This window comes from Borostomias antarcticus (genome assembly GCF_949987555.1).
Source record: "Borostomias antarcticus genome assembly, chromosome: 10".
NCBI classification, from domain to species: domain Eukaryota; kingdom Metazoa; phylum Chordata; class Actinopteri; order Stomiiformes; family Stomiidae; genus Borostomias; species Borostomias antarcticus.
The window spans coordinates 15,439,065-15,458,706 of NC_140243.1; the positions used below are offsets into that span (position 1 = coordinate 15,439,065).

Genomic DNA, 19,642 nt, shown 5'->3' on the forward strand with positions numbered 1-19,642 from the left:
GTGTGTGTGTGTGTGTGTGTGTGTGTGTGTGTGTGTGTGTGTGTGTGTGTGTGTGTGTGTGTGTGTGTGCGCGCGCGCATGCGTGTGTGTGTGTGTGTGTGTGTGTGTGTCTGTGCTAGCCTCTGCTAATTTCACAAGAACAGATGTGTTGCTCAGCAGACTTGTTTGGACGAGGGCAAGGGGCTAGTTTTATTGAATGGAAAAAGTCTAAATTAATTTGTGTTATAAAAGTGTATTTCTCATTTCATCGTGGTGCGCCTGAGGTTGTTCTGCCTGGGTTGAAATGAAGAGGTAAATTGTGCTTTCACACGTGTTTTAATTCAGGAACTTTCCATTGGAGCCCCCTAGATTGAAAGGAAATTGTTCACTAGAAAAATAAAGCTCCTACATCTGCGTTATGTTGAATGTCAGAGTCTTATGATTTCTGATCTCTGTTTTATTGCAAGTCGCCCTCTCTCTGTTCTGCGGTGTAAGAATCACCTTTGGTTGCATGCATTGCTTTCTTTCAGTATACAAATTGAGGAATATGAGCTGAAAGTGACAAAGAAGGGTTGAAGAAGGCAACTCAGTTCCCTATGATGGTGTTTGATGCGTTTCAGATCAAGCTGCTCTGACCAAGGAGCTAGTTAGCTCCAATTGCATCAGCAAATAAACACTACTGAAAAGAGTGAAGCTGGCTTCCAGAATGTTCTTCGCCTTTTTAAAGGCCTATTTCTTATGGCTGAGCACCCCTTCAGCTGTCCAGTGCGTGAATACTTTTCTGATATAAGTACCAGTACAATTTTCATTTATATATCCTCATTAATATTGATACAGATTTTTTGTTTACATTTATGAAGTAAAAGACTAATAATGGGGCGACTGTAGCTGAGGAGGTCATCCAATGATCATAGGGCCGGCGATTCAAATCCCGGCTCCTCCTGACGGCATGTGGAAGAGTCCTTGGGCAAGACACTGAACCCCAAATTGCTCGCAATGAGCAGGCTAGCCCCTTGCATGGCAGCTGCCGCCATTGGTGGATGTGTGAATGAGAGGCCATTGTAAAGCGCTTTGGATGAAAGCGCTATATAAGTGCAGTCCATTTACCATTTACCAGTTAAACAATATCAATAAAAATCATTAACACCTTAAATGTTCCCTTCCAAAAACTGCCAACTGGGGCTATCAACTACACAAGCACACTTTCTCTCACTCGCTCTCTGTTTCTCACACACACTGACCCTCTCACTCACACACACACACACACACACACACACTTTGTGAGAGTCCCTGCAGAGCAGAGTGATTACTGTGGGACAAAGTTGGGGCAAGCAGGCCACCTGTGAAGAGGGAGAGAGAGAGGGAGGGAGGGAGGGAGGGAGATAGAGAGAGAGAGAGAGAGAGAGAGAGAGAGAGGCTTTATCAGAGTGAAAGCATCCCCAGGGCAGGCCATGCAGATTAATCTAAACCCAGGCTGCCTCATACATACTCAGATCCCTGGAGCTGCCACACAAGTTGCCCGGCAACAACTGATGAGAATAAGGTGTTGGAAGTTGTCTGATTAAATCTCCTGGGCAGTGGGGTTAGACCCCTATGAGCTCGGGGCAACTGCCATGCTGCCTCTCATAGAAACACAGGGAAATAAAGAATTTATTTATTATTCTCTGGCCAAGCTGTAGGTAGCTGCCTTTCTTCCTTGGTTTCTCAAGAGTTCTACTTGAGGTTAGAAGCTCAGGATACGTTTTGTCTTCAGATTGTTTCCAAGTTTCAAAGGCCAACACTCAGCCCAGCAGCAGTCACGCTTTTGAAAGACACACTTTAAAAAGGAACGGAAATACATAAATTGAAGTCCTGCCAGACTCGGAATCCGCCATCTTTACATCTCGTGTTCCGTTTATTTAACATTTGGGTCCACCAGCAATAGACGCGCCTCGGAAAGAATCCGTAGTTAATGCCACAATCACGGTCAAATTAGTCAGGGCTGACATGGGGGATTCCTCCGAGCTTGTTCTCATCATGAAACAACAGTAAAAATGTCAGCGCGACGCCAGGGGAACGCCCTGGGAACGCCTGTGAAACGACCCCGGTGCTGCTTAGGTTCTGCAGAGGAGCAGGTGCACGGCTCAGGCAAGAGACGCCTGGGTGGGTGGGTGGGGGGGGGTGGGGGGGTGACACGTGACGCCCATCTCTCGCCCCCCTCGTCTGTGCTCTCTCTCTCTCTGCCTGTGCAGCTGACAGCCCCAGACCCTTGATGATCTGTCCTCGTCCAGCTCCACAATCCCCTGTGCTCAGGCCTTGATCCTCCCCTCAGCCCCCCTAAAGGACGTCTGTCTCAAATGCTGTGCTCACGTTTAAGCCCCTTGACTCCAGATAAGAGAATCGGATGAAGCAACCACCATTTATTCGAGACACGTTCGAGAGTGAGTGTAATAATAATATCAATACACTAGACTTACAAAGCCAGTGCTTCTCAGGGACCCAATGTAGTTGATGTGTTGACTGCCTCCGCTCCTCACCTCCCTTGACATACCAGACTCCAGTTTCTCTCTCTCTCTCTCTCTCTCCCTCTCTCTCTCTCTCTCTTTCTCCTTGTCCTCTCTGTCTGCTGCAGGTGACAATGTGCTGGATCAGGGTCAGTATGGGATTATAGATGTGCTGCTAAAACGGACGCTGCCTCAGTAAACATGCTCACAACCTTGCATGATCATGACCGCTAATAAGCGTGTTTCTATTCCTCTATATCCTTTAGAAAGCTCTCTGAGTTTGATTTGCCCTCCTGGCCCATTCTCAGTGTCACAGCTCTGGGATTGATTTGTGCGCCCACCAGACTTCATTGGTGGGTGGCGACGGATCCTCTCACCGGCGGTCACAGAGAGTGACCAAGCAACCTATCCCCCCTCCCACCTCCACCACATACACACAGCCCCCGCCCTGCCCTGCCTTCCCAGGGAGGACACCCGCATGACGGGGACCAGAGGACACAAAGAGGTGCCTTATATTAACCCCTTCCTTATGGTCTTACTGACTATGGATTTTAACTTGAAAACAACTTACGCATGTTCAGTGGCAAAGACTGTACCACAAACGGCTGGTGACGTCCTTTAAGATATCATACCAATCAATCAATCCATTAATAAGTGCACCTATTACATTTTTGCTATTGAGAAATGTGTTTCAGTTAAATACTTCTTACATGTAACACATTTTGTATGCATTTTCTTTTTAAGAGACATGGGTTATAAGACAGCAAATGCAGTGCAAGATGATACAGTAGGTTGGGTGAGCCGAAGTGTGTTAATATGTCAGTATGTAGTCCAACAACCAGGTCTGGGTTAGAAAAATCCCATTCAACTTAGGTTTTATCGTAGAAATAGAAGGCAAGGCAAGGCAAGTTTATTTATATAGCACATTTCAGCCACAGGGCAATTCAAGGTGCTTTACATGAGACATTGAAAGCATTAAAACAAAAAGCAAGACATAATAGACATTTAAAACAAAAGGCAGGACAAATTAAAAGCATTAAAACAAAAAGCAAGTCATTATAGACATTTAAACAAAAAGCAGGACAAATAGAATACAGGAATAAAAGTTACAGTGCAGTATACTGATAAACATAGCTCCTCTTAGAAAGCAGTGGCAAAAAGAAAAGTCTTCAGGCTTGTTTTAAAAGAACCAAGAGTTGCAGCAGACCTGCAGTTTTCTGGAAGTTTGTTCCAGATATGTGGAGCATAAAAACTGAATGCTGCTTCTCCATGTTTTGTTTTAACTCTGGGGACAGAAAGCAGACCTGTGCCAGACGACCTGAGGGGTCTGGATGGTTCATAGCATATGAGCAGATCAGAAATATATTTTGGCCCTAGACCATTCAGTGCTTTATAAACCAATAGCAGTATTTTAAAGTCAATTCTTTGACAGACAGGAAGCCAGTGTAAAGACCTTAGTACTGGTGTGATATGCTCCACTTTCTTAGTCTTAGTGAGGACTCGAGCAGCAGCGTTCTGAATCAGCTGCAGCTGTCTGATCGATTTTTTAGAGAGACCTGTATACATGCCGTTACAGTAGTCGAGTCTACTGAAGATAAACGCATGGACAAGTTTTTCCAAATCCTTCTGGGACATAAATCCTTTGATCCTTGATATATTCTTCAGGTGATAGTAGGCTGACTTTGTAATTGACTTAATGTGGCTGTTGAAATTCAGGTCTAAGTCCATGACTACACCAAGATTTCTGGCTTCGTTTGTGGTTTTTAGCATTACTGATTGAAGTTGAGCACTGACTTTTAATCGTTCTTCTAGAAGTGGAACAATCGCTCATTTTGTCCAAGCTGCTACTGGTATAGCTACATCTTTCCAGGCATGTCAATGGTCTATCTAGGTTAACTAAACTACTGTACCACACATTTTGGGATGACATCATGAAAATTTGTTGTAGATTTTTATTTCAGCAAGAGTTTTTTCTCTTACATCATCCAATTCATTATTAGTTATTATGGATGAAATACACTATGATTGTGGATGAAACGTATCATCTATGAAATAAAATAGAAAGCTTGATGAAAATGAAAATGATTCCTCATCATCAAAGGTAGGTAGCATTACTACCCACATTTGTGGGATCTTGGGACCTGAATATTACAAAGACATTTTCATGGTGAGCACATTTTTGGCAGTGCAATATTAAGTTGCCAAGATTCGTAATATAAAAGTCAACATTTTCCTATTGATACATTAGTTCCATATCCCAAATCTCAACTGGCCAAACTCAAAATATCTGTGAAATGGAAGTCTATGTTTCTAGAATAGGATAAAACATTACTGGACTGACAACCTTATGAACTCATTGGAATGATAACATGTTGGAAGGACTAAATTGTGGAGCAGCCCTCTAGTGTGACACTCTGGCCTAGCCGGGTGGGGGGTGGAGGGGGGGGGGCAGTGGAGCAGTCTGCCCTTCTGAAGAAGGTAGCCCACACTATGTTTGCATTTCTCTCCACATCAGAGTGAGTGATGTTGGAGCCACAGAGGAGAAGGAAGCATTGCCCTCCATGATGCTCTTGCAAACATAAACAGGCTCTGCTCTGTTCAGGTCTCTGCTCAGCGTTGCCAGACGAGTAAATGACCCCCTCAATGGGAAGCAGGGAACCACCAGCACACAGGACACAGTCGCAAAGAGCTGAGGTCTCTTTTTTTTCTCTCTCTTTCTCTCTCTCTCTGTCTCTCTCTCTCTCTCTCTCTCTCTCGTACACACACACTCACACACACACACACACTCACACTGATACTCACTGATACACACTCCCATTGTTGCTGATGTTCAAAGAAAACCAGAACACAGTATGTTTATGATAAATATTCAATTCGTGTGTGTGTGTGTGTGTGTGTGTGTGTGTGTGTGTGTGTGTGTGTGTGTGTGTGTGTGTGTGTGTGTGTGTGTGTGTGTGTGTGTGCGTGTGTGTGCGCACAAGTGGAACTCCAAAACCATGGCCCTTAAACAGTAGGATTTTCTATATGAGTCACAGAAGAGGCTTTTACGGCACTGACCCCCTCTAGAGGCGATGGAACAAACTGGGCTGCTCCTTCCTGTCCGATTGTCCGCAGACTCCGCACAACTGTGTGCCTGAGTAGGCCTATTATGATGTGGATCTTAACTGTCATTGATTAAAGATTACGTGTTTTTATGCGCACAGACTTGTATAACGCGACAGCTGTTCCCTTAAAAAATTCAAGCTCAGAACGGAATTTTTAGGTTTTTCACTTGAAATGCACAACCAAACAATCACAGACCACTTCTGACAGCGGATTGTATACGCTCCGCATAACAAACGGATCATGGCGCGCGGCTGTCTCCGCAGAGATAAGTCACTGTGCTCTGGTGTCTGTGCGGCGCGCTTCGCGATGACTGATGGTCCGTGCTCCTATTTTATCTCTGAATTACACCAATATATAAACAACTCGGAGAACCATAATTGCCGTTGATAATAGCCTAGATCCGGTTTAACTGGATACTCAATCTTCAAAAGGCGCGTGCTCAGGAACTGACGTTAATTGTAGGCTACTAGAGGCGAGAGTAGAAAGCCCCCCGTAACACACGACTCCTCTCCCCCTTTTAAACACGATTATAGGAACTTCCCAAAGGTTACGACCGCAAGTCCTTAGAGGCTCGTCTCCATTGTGCATTTTTTCCATGTTATGGACATAATGGGAAAATAATCTAGTAGTTTTAGATCCTTGTGGGCCTACATGAAAAACGACACAAAATAAACAAGCATCACAGAGCTTTCCAAAAACTGTATCCTAAGCAGGCTGCTCTCCCTTTTGTTGTGTTGCTGATCGCCATTTAATAGCAGACTATAGTGTTTAGTTTGATTGAATACCTAAATTGTTACCACCAATAAAAATTGTCCAAAAAAATAAGTGAATCGTGAGATCAATCAAAAGAGGCACGTAGTTGCCACGTTGAAATAACACTGTGCGTAAATACGCACCATGAAGACCCCTAGGCCAATACACCGTGTGCGAACAGCCTCTTTAAAAGAACTGTAAGAGTAAAAAGCGAGGGGGTCTCTGACGTGGGGGGCTTGCCCTCTAAATAAACTTTGGAGCGCGTGGAGGGGGAGAGAGAAAGAGACACGGCACAGGGCTGAAGTCATCAGAGAGCGAGCCGGAGTGAGTGAATGGGGACTGCACGCGAAGCAGAAAAGAGCTGAAAGTGCGCGGAGTTTTTTTTCTGGTTTGGTTTCACTGCAGGCAACGGGAGGTGTAACAATTAACATAGAAGAAACACACATTTCCACCCCATCGAAACTTGGCGGTCTATATGACACTTAAACGCTCTGTGTCTGCCTCCAGGTTTGGTGCAGGCTTCAGATGCTGAGATGACGCGATGACCTACTCCTCACAACAAAGTAGCCCTCACACCTGGACGCGCGGCGCACCTTGAATGCACCCGTGGGGAATACGTGGAGAGGGCAGCTAAAACTTTTTTATTATGATGTCAAGAATATTTTAATCTTCGCGTTATTGCTGTGGTTTATCCCTTTGTCTCGCGTTGGTGGAGGATAATCGTAATCTATTGCGGTCGTGGGAATACTCTGTCACCGCGGATACCTGATTTGAGCTTTGGCACATATGAGGATTCTATCCAGGATGTTACTCTCTGAGCGGCCCAGGTTCCATTGGGCCATCGTACATCGCACATCTTTCACCTCTGCACAAGGGTGCTGGAGATATAGCTCCTTTTAGGAATTATACATAAATCAGCGGAGTCCTAACCGCAATTTTGGTGGAGGACATTGACATTGGCTATACACGTATCATCTCCGGGCTACTATGCAATTACAACTGATCTCATTTGTGTTGATCTTGCACTGCATGGAATACACTGGTTGTCAGCAGCACACCTCCAGGCACCGGCAACATAAACGTGAGTATGTATGCAGCGGAGCCGCGGCGCCCTGCGCGCGTTGAGGCGCTCTCGAGCGCACACACTCCCAGTTCCTGACCAACACAATTTAAGTTATACTAGACTACAGTTCTCTGATATATGTCATTTCATGAATTAGACAATAAGGTATCATATTTTCGTCAATAATTGTGTTATGTAATTTCCATCTTCTAATAGCAAATCTTGCGCATCCCAATACTGAGATAGATGAATAATATGAATCGCTCAGTTTGTCATCATTAATCACTGGTAACTGACTCATTCTCGCTATTTCACGGTCTATCAAAAGCATTTCACTGTTCAAATCAGGCAGTTTGAGCGCATAATATCTTAATTGGATTGCACTGCATGGCATACAATCGGAGCGACCACTCACTGGTCCATCGGGTTTGCTCGAAACTTGGCTCCTCGCAATTCAAGCATCAGAAACTGCCACTGCGCCGTGAGCACCGAGTCTGTCTGCTTGTTCCCGTCGCTCTCTAGCGGTCAGTGAGTTTAGCAGTTCACTTTACAAACAGCATGTTTGCTGTGTCACAGTGCATTGTTGGTTTTATCAAACATATTAGAAGTCAACATGTTGGTTTTATTTTTTTTAATTGGCAACATTAGCCATACCCTGCGTTCAAAAAACTTAGCTCTTGATAGTGTAGGATATGGCTGCAAGGTGGACTAAATCTTTTCATGATCTAGTCATTGAGCTATTAGTCATTCTAAAGCATGCCCTGTGAAGACTGTTCTATGAAGCCCTCCAGATGTTTCAACCACTATATCTGCTCTAATGGCTTGGATTCCCCATACATCGGCTCATCTGCCAGCTAGCTGGGTCAGGGTTACTGTACAATTATGACTATCAGAGTGGTGCTGTTATGCCTGCCACCTGTGGGACAAGACAACCCACCAGGGAGTCACTATGGGAAACCTGGTATGGGGATGAGCACTGGATCCACATTCTCTGACCCATCTACTTCACCAGAAGTGTGCACTAGTTCACTTCCCCTTGAGGGTTTAAAAGACAGAGACTCAGAGCCAATGACACTGCACGGCCATGGATCTATACACTAGCTGTCTGATGCGTGCGCTTACTAGATCCCACTTTTTTCTTGGGAAAGGGAAACTATGTCTAGTCCAAGTTTACACCAAGCTGATGCTTTCAGAAGTGTGAGGGGTGGTGTTTGTGTGTGTGTGTGTGTGTGTGTGTGTGTGTGTGTGTGTGTGTGCGTGTGTGTGTGTGTGCGTGTGTGTGTGTGTGTGTGTGTGTGAGTGAGTGTGCATGTGTGCGTACATGTGTGTGTGTGTGTGTGTGTGTGTGTGTGTGTGTGTGTGTGAGAGAGAGAGAGAGCGTTTGTGCATGTGTGTGTGTGTGTGTGTGAGTGAGTGAGTGAGTGAGTGAGTGAGTGAGTGAGTGTGCATGCATGCATACGTGTGTGTGTATGTGTGAGATAGAGAGAGAGAAAGAGTGTATGTGTGTGTGTGTGTGGGGGGGGGGGGGGGGTGAACGAGTGCACAGTACACAGAAGGGGGGGGGGGGGGGGGGGAGGATGAGTCAATGACCAGTCAGTCAACTGACCAAAGGCACCCAGTTTGCTTCCTGCTTGATTATATATATAAACTGTCAGGATGTTGTTGTGAGAGAGACTGCGTTCTCAATGACTTACCTGCAAAGGCACACAAAACAAGACTGGGAGAACAAATTCTGTATATAAGAAGAGATACTAGAGAGGATGGTTTACTGGGAGGACAAGTTCTATTGTATGTTAGAAGAACAGATACTAGAGAGAATTAGTAGAGAGAATGAGTTAAATTAGAAGATTTTGGTTACCTGTGGCCTTTGGCTGGTTTAGTGCTTATCCGTCCTTCCCCTCACGTTCTGTTAGCTGAGTGGATTCAAATCCACTAATCCAGACCTGTTCGTGCTTCCATGCACTCCTTGCTTAACCTTACAGTCTTTATTAACTTGCTTATCCAATGAAGTGAAGAGGTGAAATCCCCCTTGACCTACAGTATCTACTGTATGTCTACATAACTGCTGCCGTCCTTTTTTTTTACTAACATTCACACTGCAAGATACATAAAGGGTAACAATACAGACATCAATAACTGAAGAGTTAAGAAATATCTACTCTGACATTGCAGTCCATATGTAAAGTATTGGACTATGGCCAATGCACCAGAGACTTAACTTTTGAAATATGAGTATATACCCACATTTGGTTGCAGCAGACAAAAAAAAAATTGTCCAAGATAGATTCATGGTTATTCTCATTTGGCAAGTGATCATTAGTTTATGGCAATTTGAACCTTACAGATATGCAGGAACGTTTGTGGTGTGGTTGGTTATGCAAGGCGCTTCCCTACCGATGTTCTATCTGTGCAAGGGCAGGCTAAATTCCTTGGAGTTAGGGGTTGTGTGAATCAGCGAGGCTTGGCAGGATCACATGTGGGCAAATGGACAGCAGTTGTAAAGATTTCTAAGATATGTCAAACAGAATCTCCGTGATCTATTGCAATCTGGCAGCAGAAGCTGAACGGAATACGAAGAAAAGCTCAAACCTTTACCCAGCGGCACGATATGCCAGAGCTGGGGTGGAAAACATCTCCTGAGTCCTACAGTACCTCCGTGTCCATCTGCCTGTGGTAAACACTGCAGTGGTTCTCCTCACCTGCTGTGTAGCAGAGGTGGTTTGGAGACATGCTCTCCTGATGAAGAAGCCCTGCCAAGGGGACTTGTGGGCCCAGATATAATTTGTGGTCCTTATGGCTTAAGAGTATGCCTAAACACTTGGGCTTGACAAGCAGGAGAAGAGTTTGATTACTCGCTGTATATATAGCTCTATGATGTAACCTGCACGAAGGCCCAGGTTACACTTTCCCTCCTTATACCCTCAAGAAAGGTGGGCCGGCTCCTTTAAACAAAGACATTACTCTAAGCGTGTTTGCATCAAAGCCATACCATGAGAGGACATTAACCTACACAAGTTGGTACACATTTCCACTCTGAGCAAATTCACAGCCTGGTGGTCCCTTAAATGTCACCAAATGACAGATATGACCCTCCGCGAACAGAGCACCGAGCTACCAGGCATGTGAACCCTGATTACTTCAGACCTCCGATGACTGTTTCCCTCACCCCTGACAGATTTAACAGAGGAGCGTGGGCGCTGTCTGCTCTTGTTTTACAGTATTATTGAGTTCTTTACTGGTGCTGGAAACATCTGTTGCCGATGCTACACAAACCTCTTTCACGGCACTCTGACCGGCTCGATATCCGTCTCAGGGTCAGGTCTGCCAGCTCAGCTCTATCTCAAGGATCAGGCCTGGCGATAACGTCCACCGTAGGGGAGAGGCTTTGGAGATGCTGAGACTTCACATTGAAGCTGTGCAGTATCAGCTAACTGATGTGGTGTGCACCACTGAACAATAAACTGACTGACTCTGTTTTCAAGTGACTCCATGACAAACAGAATTGGGTTACATGCAACAATGTCTTAGCCTATTAAAGGCTTCGTACCCCCCATGAAGGTTTGCTGGCATCACAAAAAAATGTATTTCTGTGCAAATGGACAACTTATTATTGTGTCGCATTGTATCATATCGTTTCTGCCATTCAGGATTCTAACTCTGTTCCACACATCCATCTGGGAAAGCTTCGTTGGAAACCGTTTGGAAAAGGGCAGGCACTTTCAAAAATACTTGGCAGGTGATTGGATGCACCATCTGTCTATCACCGTCTATCATGGCGAACTTCAATCAGATCAACAAACTATATATCGCTGTCACACCTAAACCACACCTGTAGCTGCCTCATAGGATGCAGATTGGCCTGAGTAAATTTTACTCAGGCATAAATGGATTTATATTATACCTTTCCAGACTGACGTGCGAGAGAAACTGTGAGCTCGCAGTATCCGGATGGTCTCATGAGGCTTTATCCCCTGTGCCTTTGTCCACTCTATAGAAAGTTAGAAGAAATAATTTAGAAGTCCATGACATCCACTATTCTGAATGTGAATTCTACTGTTCCATTCTACTATTTAAACCTGTGATTCTGGGCTGGTTTGGCTAATTGTTTCCCCATGCGTCTGTCTTCGTAGAGTCCCCGGGGGTGTGCCAGGGCGGCTGCCTGACCTGCTCTGATTACAATGGCTGCCTGTCCTGCAAGCCCCGCCTCTTCATCTTCCTGGAGAGGAATGGGATGAAGCAGATCGGGGTGTGTCTGCCCTCCTGCCCCAGTGGCTTCTATGGCACCCGCTCGCCAGACAGGAACACCTGCACCAGTAAGTACCAGAATAAGACATATAAGAACACCTGCACCAGTAAGTACCAGAATAAGACATATAAGAACACCTGCACCAGTAAGTACCAGAATAAGACATATAGGAAAACCTGCACCAGTAAGTACCAGAATAAGAAATATAGGAACACCTGCACCAGTCAGTACTAGAATAAGAAATATAGGAACACCTGCACCAGTAAGTACCAGAATAAGACAGATGAGAACACCTGCACCAGTAAGTACCAGAATAAGACAGATGAGAACACCTGCACCAGTAAGTACCAGAATAAGACAGATGAGAACACCTGCACCAGTAAGTACTAGAGTCAGACATTGGTCGATATATTTGTCTCCCATGTCTCCTCCTAGACCAACTACCATTGCAAATTGTCCAGTAGACTTCTACCATCTTGAAAATTCCCCTAAACTCTACTAGCTCCTAATGCCTATGAACTTGTCTAGATATGAGAAGGTTTGGCAGGTGTAAGTGATTAAATATTGGCCCCATCTTGCCCTATGTTCTCACTGGAAAAGACACCATATTGTTTTCACCTGTCCATCCGTTCAGATCTCCCCAGGCCCAAAGGGAGTAGGGCTCAGGGTTGATTTGAGAAGGGTAATATAATGTCCTCCTCTTCTTAACTTAACAACTTTGTCTATCTATCTAATGTCACCCTCTATTCATCCCCTTCACAACCCCACTGATCTGTGCAACTCCAGCACTGTAGGAACATGACATTGTTACGTACAGTATCATCTCTTCCCAGAGAGATGCCTTTCTAATGTGTGGCGGTGGTAGCCTATATTCCTGTTGAGCAGCCATGGTGTGGCTGCCCTCCATGACATACCGCACAGCCCTGCTTGTGTGTTTAACGTCCAGTACACACACCATAACTCCTACTGTTAAATAAACGCTGGCGGTGGGCCTGTCTTTCAGAGTGCAGGCTGGAGTGCGATTCCTGCTTCAACAAGAACTTTTGCACGCGCTGCCTACCGGGCTACTATCTACACCTGGGGAAATGCCAGGAGAACTGCCCAGAAGGACTGGTGGGCAGCGACACAACGAGGGAGTGTGTTACCAGTGAGTAGGCTTAGAGATCACACACACACATGGGCTCACGTCCAAACACACACACACACATGCACACACACACACACACACACACATACACACGCACAGATGCATACACAGAGACTACTATTCTAACAGTAGCTGTAGTGCTTCTGCATGCTGTGTGTCAGTGTGTAATGTTAACATGTTGTTGTTGTTGTTGTTGTTGTGTGTGTGTGTGTGTGTGTGTGTGTGTGTGTGTGTGTGTCTGTTGGTATTCCAGAGTGTCCTGCAGAGTGTGAGGCTTGCGTGAATGGTGACACGTGTACCAGGTGCAGACCCGGCCTCTACCTATTGCAGGGGAGATGCCACCATGTCTGTCCTGAGGAGTTTGAGTCCAATGACAAACTCATGGAGTGTACCCCTCAAGGTAAGATTTAGGACCATGCTCTGATGAAGGCATGTAGATCTTCTTCAAGATCCAGTCATACCCTAACCCTAGCTCCTCGATATCCCTTGAATGATAATGAACATCTCTACAATAAGTAGAGATTTGCCATCCTAGTAGTCAACTAGCCATCCAACTAGTGCCATCCCATCCCATAAGATAAGTAATGTATTCTCTCTCTCTCTCTCTCTCTCTCTCTCTCTCTCTCTCTCTCTATCTTCTCCACCTCCTCAGTGCACTGTGAGGTGGGTGAGTGGGGCGAGTGGAGCCCCTGCTCCCGCTCTGGGAGAACCTGTGGATTTAAATTGGGGGAGGAGACACGGACCCGGGAGGTCCTTCTGTACCCCTCCCCCCTTGGCAAACCCTGCCCCCCCATCTCTGAGACATCAAAGTGCTCCGTCAAGAGAAGGAGATGTCCAGGTAATGATAGCTTCATAGCCTACGTACAGATCTACAAGAAACAAGATTATAAAACAAAAAAGTGGGAGTGGATGAACTTGAAGATGATTGTGACACCATCAGTAGAATTGAATAGAATAGTATCACTTACAACTTCAGGCATGGCATTCAGATAAAAACATACCAGAGAGAAATAATAATGATAACAGCACCATTCTTCAGGAATACACATGCATAATAAAATTATAAAATAAGTTCTTTATTTATTTATCCATGTTATATTGAGACTGGGACAAAACGCTACTGTATTTGGGGCTCTCTTGGTCTTCAGAGAATTGGAATGGTGCAGTTAGTCTTTGACTCAAAAAGTATTTGAATCCCAGTATCATGGATTATGTCTCAGCTTGCTGTCTCTGTATGTCTAATAGAACAGCATCAGTTCTCATATGGATTCCAGACTTTTCACTTTGTTTGTCTGTTTGTCTTTATAATCTGGAATTGCTGGTCTGTCATCTCATTCTCACTGGGACCAAGGCTGTTTACATTGATTATTCCAACTGTGGTCGCTGGATATTGGCGAGACTCCTCTGTGGGTGTCGCAACGCTCTGAGACCTTTCTTTGGAAATATTTAAACCGTCTCCGTTCCTCATAAACATTCACTAGCGTGATTCCTAATGAATGGGCCAAGAATACTTGTATGAATACCGAAATGAAGCAGAATCAGAGTGTTTGCATGCGATGGAAAGAACCGTAGTATTTGCATGCTTGTTATAATTGCATGCATGTGTTTTTATTTGGGCTGGTGACTGAGTCTGGTCCCTTCAGCGACTTCTGTGGTCGTTAACTGACAGATAACGTAGAGGCGAGGAGCCTAGGAGGCTAGGGTCCGGCTCAGAACAACAAACAGTGTGTGTGTGTGTGTGTGTGTGTGTGTGTGTGTGTGTGTGTGTGTGTGTGTGTGTGTGTGTGTGTGTGTGTGTGTGTGTGTGCGTGCAGTCAATGTTTCTCTGACCAGACATCTTCTTTGGGGGACCGTAAGGCAACAAAGGGAGCAGAATTAGTTTAGATACTCATTCCAACAGCTGTCAACACACACAGCACACACATATACACACACTCATCCAAACACACACACACACGCACACACACACACGCACACACACACACACACACACACACACACACACTATATATATATATATATACAGGATCAGATGCACACACATAGTCAGATACACTCCAACTTGTCCCTCTAAAATAACTACATGGTGGTAATTTGTAAAGAGTCTCAACTGGACAGGCAGAATCAATAATTCAGGCTGTGAAATGTGCCTGAATTATTGAATCATCTCCCTCTGTCACTCTCTCTCTCTCTCTCTCTCTTCCCCTCACACCCTGCCCCTCCCTGGTGTTGGGGGCTCCTGTGGTGAGCCAGGGCTTAGTGTGGAGTCGGCCTAGTGTTGATCTGTCCGGCTGGCGGGCCACAGGACACAGCTGTGGGTGCGTGTTACACACTACAGGCCCGGTTATCGACCTTGCTCCTGCCCTGCGTGTGTGTTTGTGTGTGTGCGTGTGTGTGTGTGTGTGTGTGTGTGTGTGTGATTACCCAGCTGCCCCGGCTCCTAGAACATCCAGCGAGTGCTAATTATCTGCTCTGGCGCGTCCCCTGCGTGTCCGTGTTTACGTTCCGCATACGCCGGGGGGGTCAGGGTCCGACCTCCGCCAACGCTCTGTAATCCCCCAGCAGCCCTCAGACACTGATACATCCTCCTCCCCTGTCCCGCCCTCGATCATCCCCAAGGGCTCCACAGACCCGACCAGGTTTATTTGTTGTTTCTCCTGCCAAGTCCATCTCTCTCTCTCTCTCTCTCTCTCTCTCTCTCTCTCTCTCTCTCTCGCTCTCTCTCGCTCTCTCTCGCTCTTTCTCTCTCTAAGAGAGCTGTTGTTTTCCCCATCGGGCCTCAGTATTTTTTAAACGGAACCGAGTAGCCAACCCCCTCCCTCGCCACCTGACCCCCAGTTGTCCCTGGATCTTTCCCTGGCTTCCACTGTTGGTCAGAGGCCCAGAACTTGACCCCCTCCTACAACGCTGGGTCATCACTTTTCTGCCATTGGTCTGGGCCTGACTCACTCTTAACATACAGCATCCCTCTTTCTCTCTCTCTCTCTCTCTCTCTCTCTCTCTCACCCCTGGGCTCACCTCACGCCTCACATGTTTACATACATTCATATCCTCACACGCTGCGTGCGTGTTAAGCCTGGCTAATTTGTCCTCCAAACTATCATACATCCTTTCCCCTCCCTCTCTCCCTCCCTCGCTTTCTCCATATTTATCAGTCTGCCAGGCCTGACCGGGCGCTCCTCCGCCTGTCGTCCCCCACAGACCTCCAGCCCTCGGGCCAAGCGGGCGGTCAGCGAGGGGGAGCGGGCTGTCTGTGGGTTGAGGGGGAGCAGGCGGACGTCCAGTGCCTTCAAAGCGGCGGGCATTCCTCCCGTGGGACAGCCCAGAGCCTTTAATCCCCGCCTGGCTCCCGCCAAAAGCCCCCGGACGACAGCGCACCCGCCATGGAGGATGTTGCCCCCTCTGTGTCATTAGCCTAATTGTGCTCCTCCGCACACACGCACGCGCGCACGCACACACTGCAACCGGTGGTCCGTCCAACGCTCGGCCACGCCCTGCTCTCCAGCGTTGAACAGGATGGTATGTGGTACAGCTAGACTCCTAGTGAACCGTGGCTGGACTGACGGGGGAACTGAAGAACTTTGGGTTCAAAAGTGTCCTGTGAACTCTTTAAGCACGGGAACTGATATCAGCCCATCAGAGTACGGGCAGGGTGATCGGTTTCAGAAGTGATCCCCTGAGAGCATCCCAGCTGTTTTTCTTACAACACACCACTCTCTCCTTTCTCCTCTCCTCTCTCTCTCTCTCTCTCTCTCTCTCTCTTCCTCTCTCTCTCTTGGTCTCTCTCTGTGTTCTCTCCCATTGCGCTCCACTCTGTCTACAAATTGTATTCTAATCAAAACCAGATGAGGTTCTCCTATGGGGGAGTGCATGTTCCTCGAGGTCTATCTTGCTAAAGTGCTAAGTAACACCACGCCAAGCACTTGAGGCTATTCTGTTGTGAAGTTGCGAAACTTTCAAAAGCTGTCCGTAGCTAAGCCCATCTTCAGGCTTTGTTGATGTATCCAATCCCAGTTTCAGTTACGTACCTCATGTGCTCAGCTTCTGTCTGCATATACAACTGGTGAAGTAGTAATCGGACCCCAGACACTCACTGAGCCACAAGTGTCTACCATTGGACCAAGAGGCAAGCCATTTTGGTCTCGGGGCTTACCTGATCTCGAGAGCGTCGTTCCACAACACCAAACCATCCCGGCTGCACACACACAGACCAACCAAAGAACTGGTCATCCCCGGTGTTGGTGAGCAAGCCCCAAAAGAATGTGCTGCATGTTTGTGGAGAGCGTTACAAACTGAAGTGTCTCATTTGGGCCCAGTGTATCGTGGGACAGTTTACACAAGTCATAGACACAGTTCTGACTGGCGAAGAGTCCTGGTAAACACCGCCTGTCATCATCTCAGCGCCACTCGGATCACGTTGCTTTTCAGGGTTTAGGGGAAACACCACAGATTATGACTAAGCTGCTGATGTTCAGATGGTCCTGACAGACGGAACAATGGGACTAGAGTTAGAGGACTTCCTGTATTTACAGGATGTAGATGGGCTTGATCGTCAGCCATGTACCAGAGAGAGAGGCGCGAATTGAGTCAGTCTACCATGCATGCATCCTCTCTCTCTCTATGCTCCGCAGTCTCTCTCTCTCTCTCTCTCTCTCTCTCTCTCTAAGCCCTTCACATTGTTTGGACTGTAAACTCCTGCAGCGAGAGAGACACCCCCTTCCCCCCTTTCAATAAGTCCTCTTTCACACTGTGTTATACTCACATGCCATACAAAAACACACACACACACACACACATGCACACACACACACACACACACACACATACACACACACACACACACACACACACACACACACACACACACACACACACAAGCTTACTCTTACTAACACAGACAGACAGACAGACACACATCCACCCCTAGAATAGCCCCGGTGCCCTGTGTGATGCGTAGAGGCCCGTGGGTAGATAGTAGATAGTTACGGGTGGAGAGAGCTCTAGGTTGTGTCTCCTCCTCACCTCCAGGGCTGCTGCTTCCATTACTCCTGCAGGGGAGACTAAACACAGTTGGCTGGTAGGGCCCTGTATCGCTCTGGCTGGACCCCAGGAATGTGTGGGTCAGCGTTGGCCGGCCACGGGCGGAGAGCCCTTCTCCCCCGGTCAGAACGGAGAGCACGGCTGATTAATGGATACAGACGGAAGGGGGCTGTTGGGGGGGAGTAGTGTGTGTGTGTGGGGGGGGGGGGGGGTGACAGGGAGAGAGGGCCTCCGTGCCTACCTCAGCAGTTTCGCAATCCCGCTCATGGACACATGGACGACAACAGGAAAGGCCTCGTTTCAGTAGATCTGTCTGTGCTCTCTCTCCCTCTCCTCTCTCCCTACCTCCCTTCCACTGTTTCTCTCTCGCTCTCCCTCTTTTCTTTCCTCTCTCTTTTTCTCTTTTTCCTCTCTCTTTCTCTCTCTCTCTCTCCCTCTCTCTCTCTCCTTCTTATCCTTTCAGCGATAAGACTTCAACATTTCAAGACATTGCTTTGTAAATGAGATGGTGCAACAAGCAGATTAATTAACCTTTATTTTAAGACTTTCTATTTTTGATAAACTACTATCAGCAGAGGATTGCAACAGCTGAAATTAAAGTAGTTGGTTGTGGCTTCCATCTGTAGTGCAAGGATGACCTCTAGTGGTGAGCATGATGAACTTGTTTGCACAACTTTCTGATAGTTTGTCCACCCCACCAGTGATTCTTGACTGATGACTTAAAATAGATGGAAGGAACACAACACCCTGCAATAATAAACAACAACAACAACAACAACGACGACAAGGGATTGGAGAATTGACTTTCTTACCATCTTTTTCTCTTGTCTCTCTCCAGGAGGCAGGAGGAAGGGAGAGCGGACAGGAGAGAGAAGGAACCGGAACAACAGGCGAGACAAGGAGGGCCAGGAGGGCCGGAGGGAGAGGAAGAGGGAGAGAGAGCGGGAGAGGGAGGCAGGTGACCGTGAGGACTCTGAAAGCAGGAACAAGACGGAGCACCGCCGCAGGCGAGGCCAGAGCCGAGACCCCGTGTCCCCAGAGGAAGGCACTGCACAGTAGCCGGTGCTCTGAGGCCTCGCCTCCCCCTATCTCCACCCCCCTCAGTCCCCCTCGCCCCCTCAACCCCCCCCCCACCCCCCCCCTGCTGTAGGGGTGCTGCTGCTACCTGTATAATTTAACTATAATACTGTATATGCACAAGAGAGACGGGGCACACGATACCAGGGTCACCACAGACTCCGAGGACTCCTTCCCCCACCTCTCTGCCCCCCTCCCCCCGCCCCCTCCAACCCCACACATCTGCATCCACACCACAGAGGAAGAGACAGCTCCTCCCCTTGCTGTTTCTCTGTAGTTTAAACAGCACAGAGAGATGTGAGACAGCTGTTGTGATTGGACGAGACTGTACAGCAGGACAGAGGAACGGGAGAGATGCTGTGTGTCAGTAGGGGACAATGCTTGTTGATATGGTTATTTAAAAGGGGCCCAGGTACAAACTTTGCATCTTGTTTTGAATGTAGGTTTTGTAACATTATGTAGAATCATTGTTGTTCTTCTTGTTCTTTAGATGTCATCTCGTTTTTGTTTTTTTTGTTTTTTGTTTTGATTAAATTAAAAGTGAGATTTCTTGCTTTCATCATGGGACATCAACTACAGAGAGAAACCAATTTGGATACTGCATGCGGATGTAAGTTTATTTTTGAATCCGAGGACACTGTGCCTCATCCCAGCTTCTTATCAGCCATGTTTGTGCTGTGTCTCCTGGACAAAATGCTAGTTTGCCTATCAGTGTGAGCAGTATCTGTGCTTTCAATAAACCCACCTGA

The 19,642-nt window shown here is 46.8% G+C and overlaps 1 protein-coding gene across 1 annotated transcript; it reads left to right on the plus strand.

The window, feature by feature from the left end:
* The first annotated feature begins 6,749 nt into the window (after positions 1–6,749).
* Positions 6,750–19,071, plus strand: rspo3 (R-spondin 3). Its single transcript, XM_084444727.1, has 6 exons — positions 6,750–7,401; positions 11,514–11,696; positions 12,633–12,776; positions 13,030–13,176; positions 13,429–13,614; positions 18,655–19,071. Exons 1-6 carry the CDS (start codon positions 7,308–7,310, stop codon positions 18,873–18,875), a joined length of 975 nt encoding a protein of 324 aa, XP_084300853.1. The 5' UTR covers positions 6,750–7,307; the 3' UTR covers positions 18,876–19,071.
* The last annotated feature ends 571 nt before the right edge of the window (positions 19,072–19,642 follow it).

What these genes read in the sequence shown, in the direction of transcription:
- rspo3 (XM_084444727.1), top strand. Translation starts at nt 7,308, where the DNA reads ATGCAATTACAACTGATCTCATTTGTGTTGATCTTGCACTGCATGGAA. An exon ending in AGACAGGAACACCTGCACCA is followed by an intron (nt 11,697 to 12,632) that starts GTAAGTACCAGA and finishes CCTGTCTTTCAG; the next exon opens with AGTGCAGGCTGGAGTGCGAT. An exon ending in AACGAGGGAGTGTGTTACCA is followed by an intron (nt 12,777 to 13,029) that starts GTGAGTAGGCTT and finishes TTGGTATTCCAG; the next exon opens with AGTGTCCTGCAGAGTGTGAG.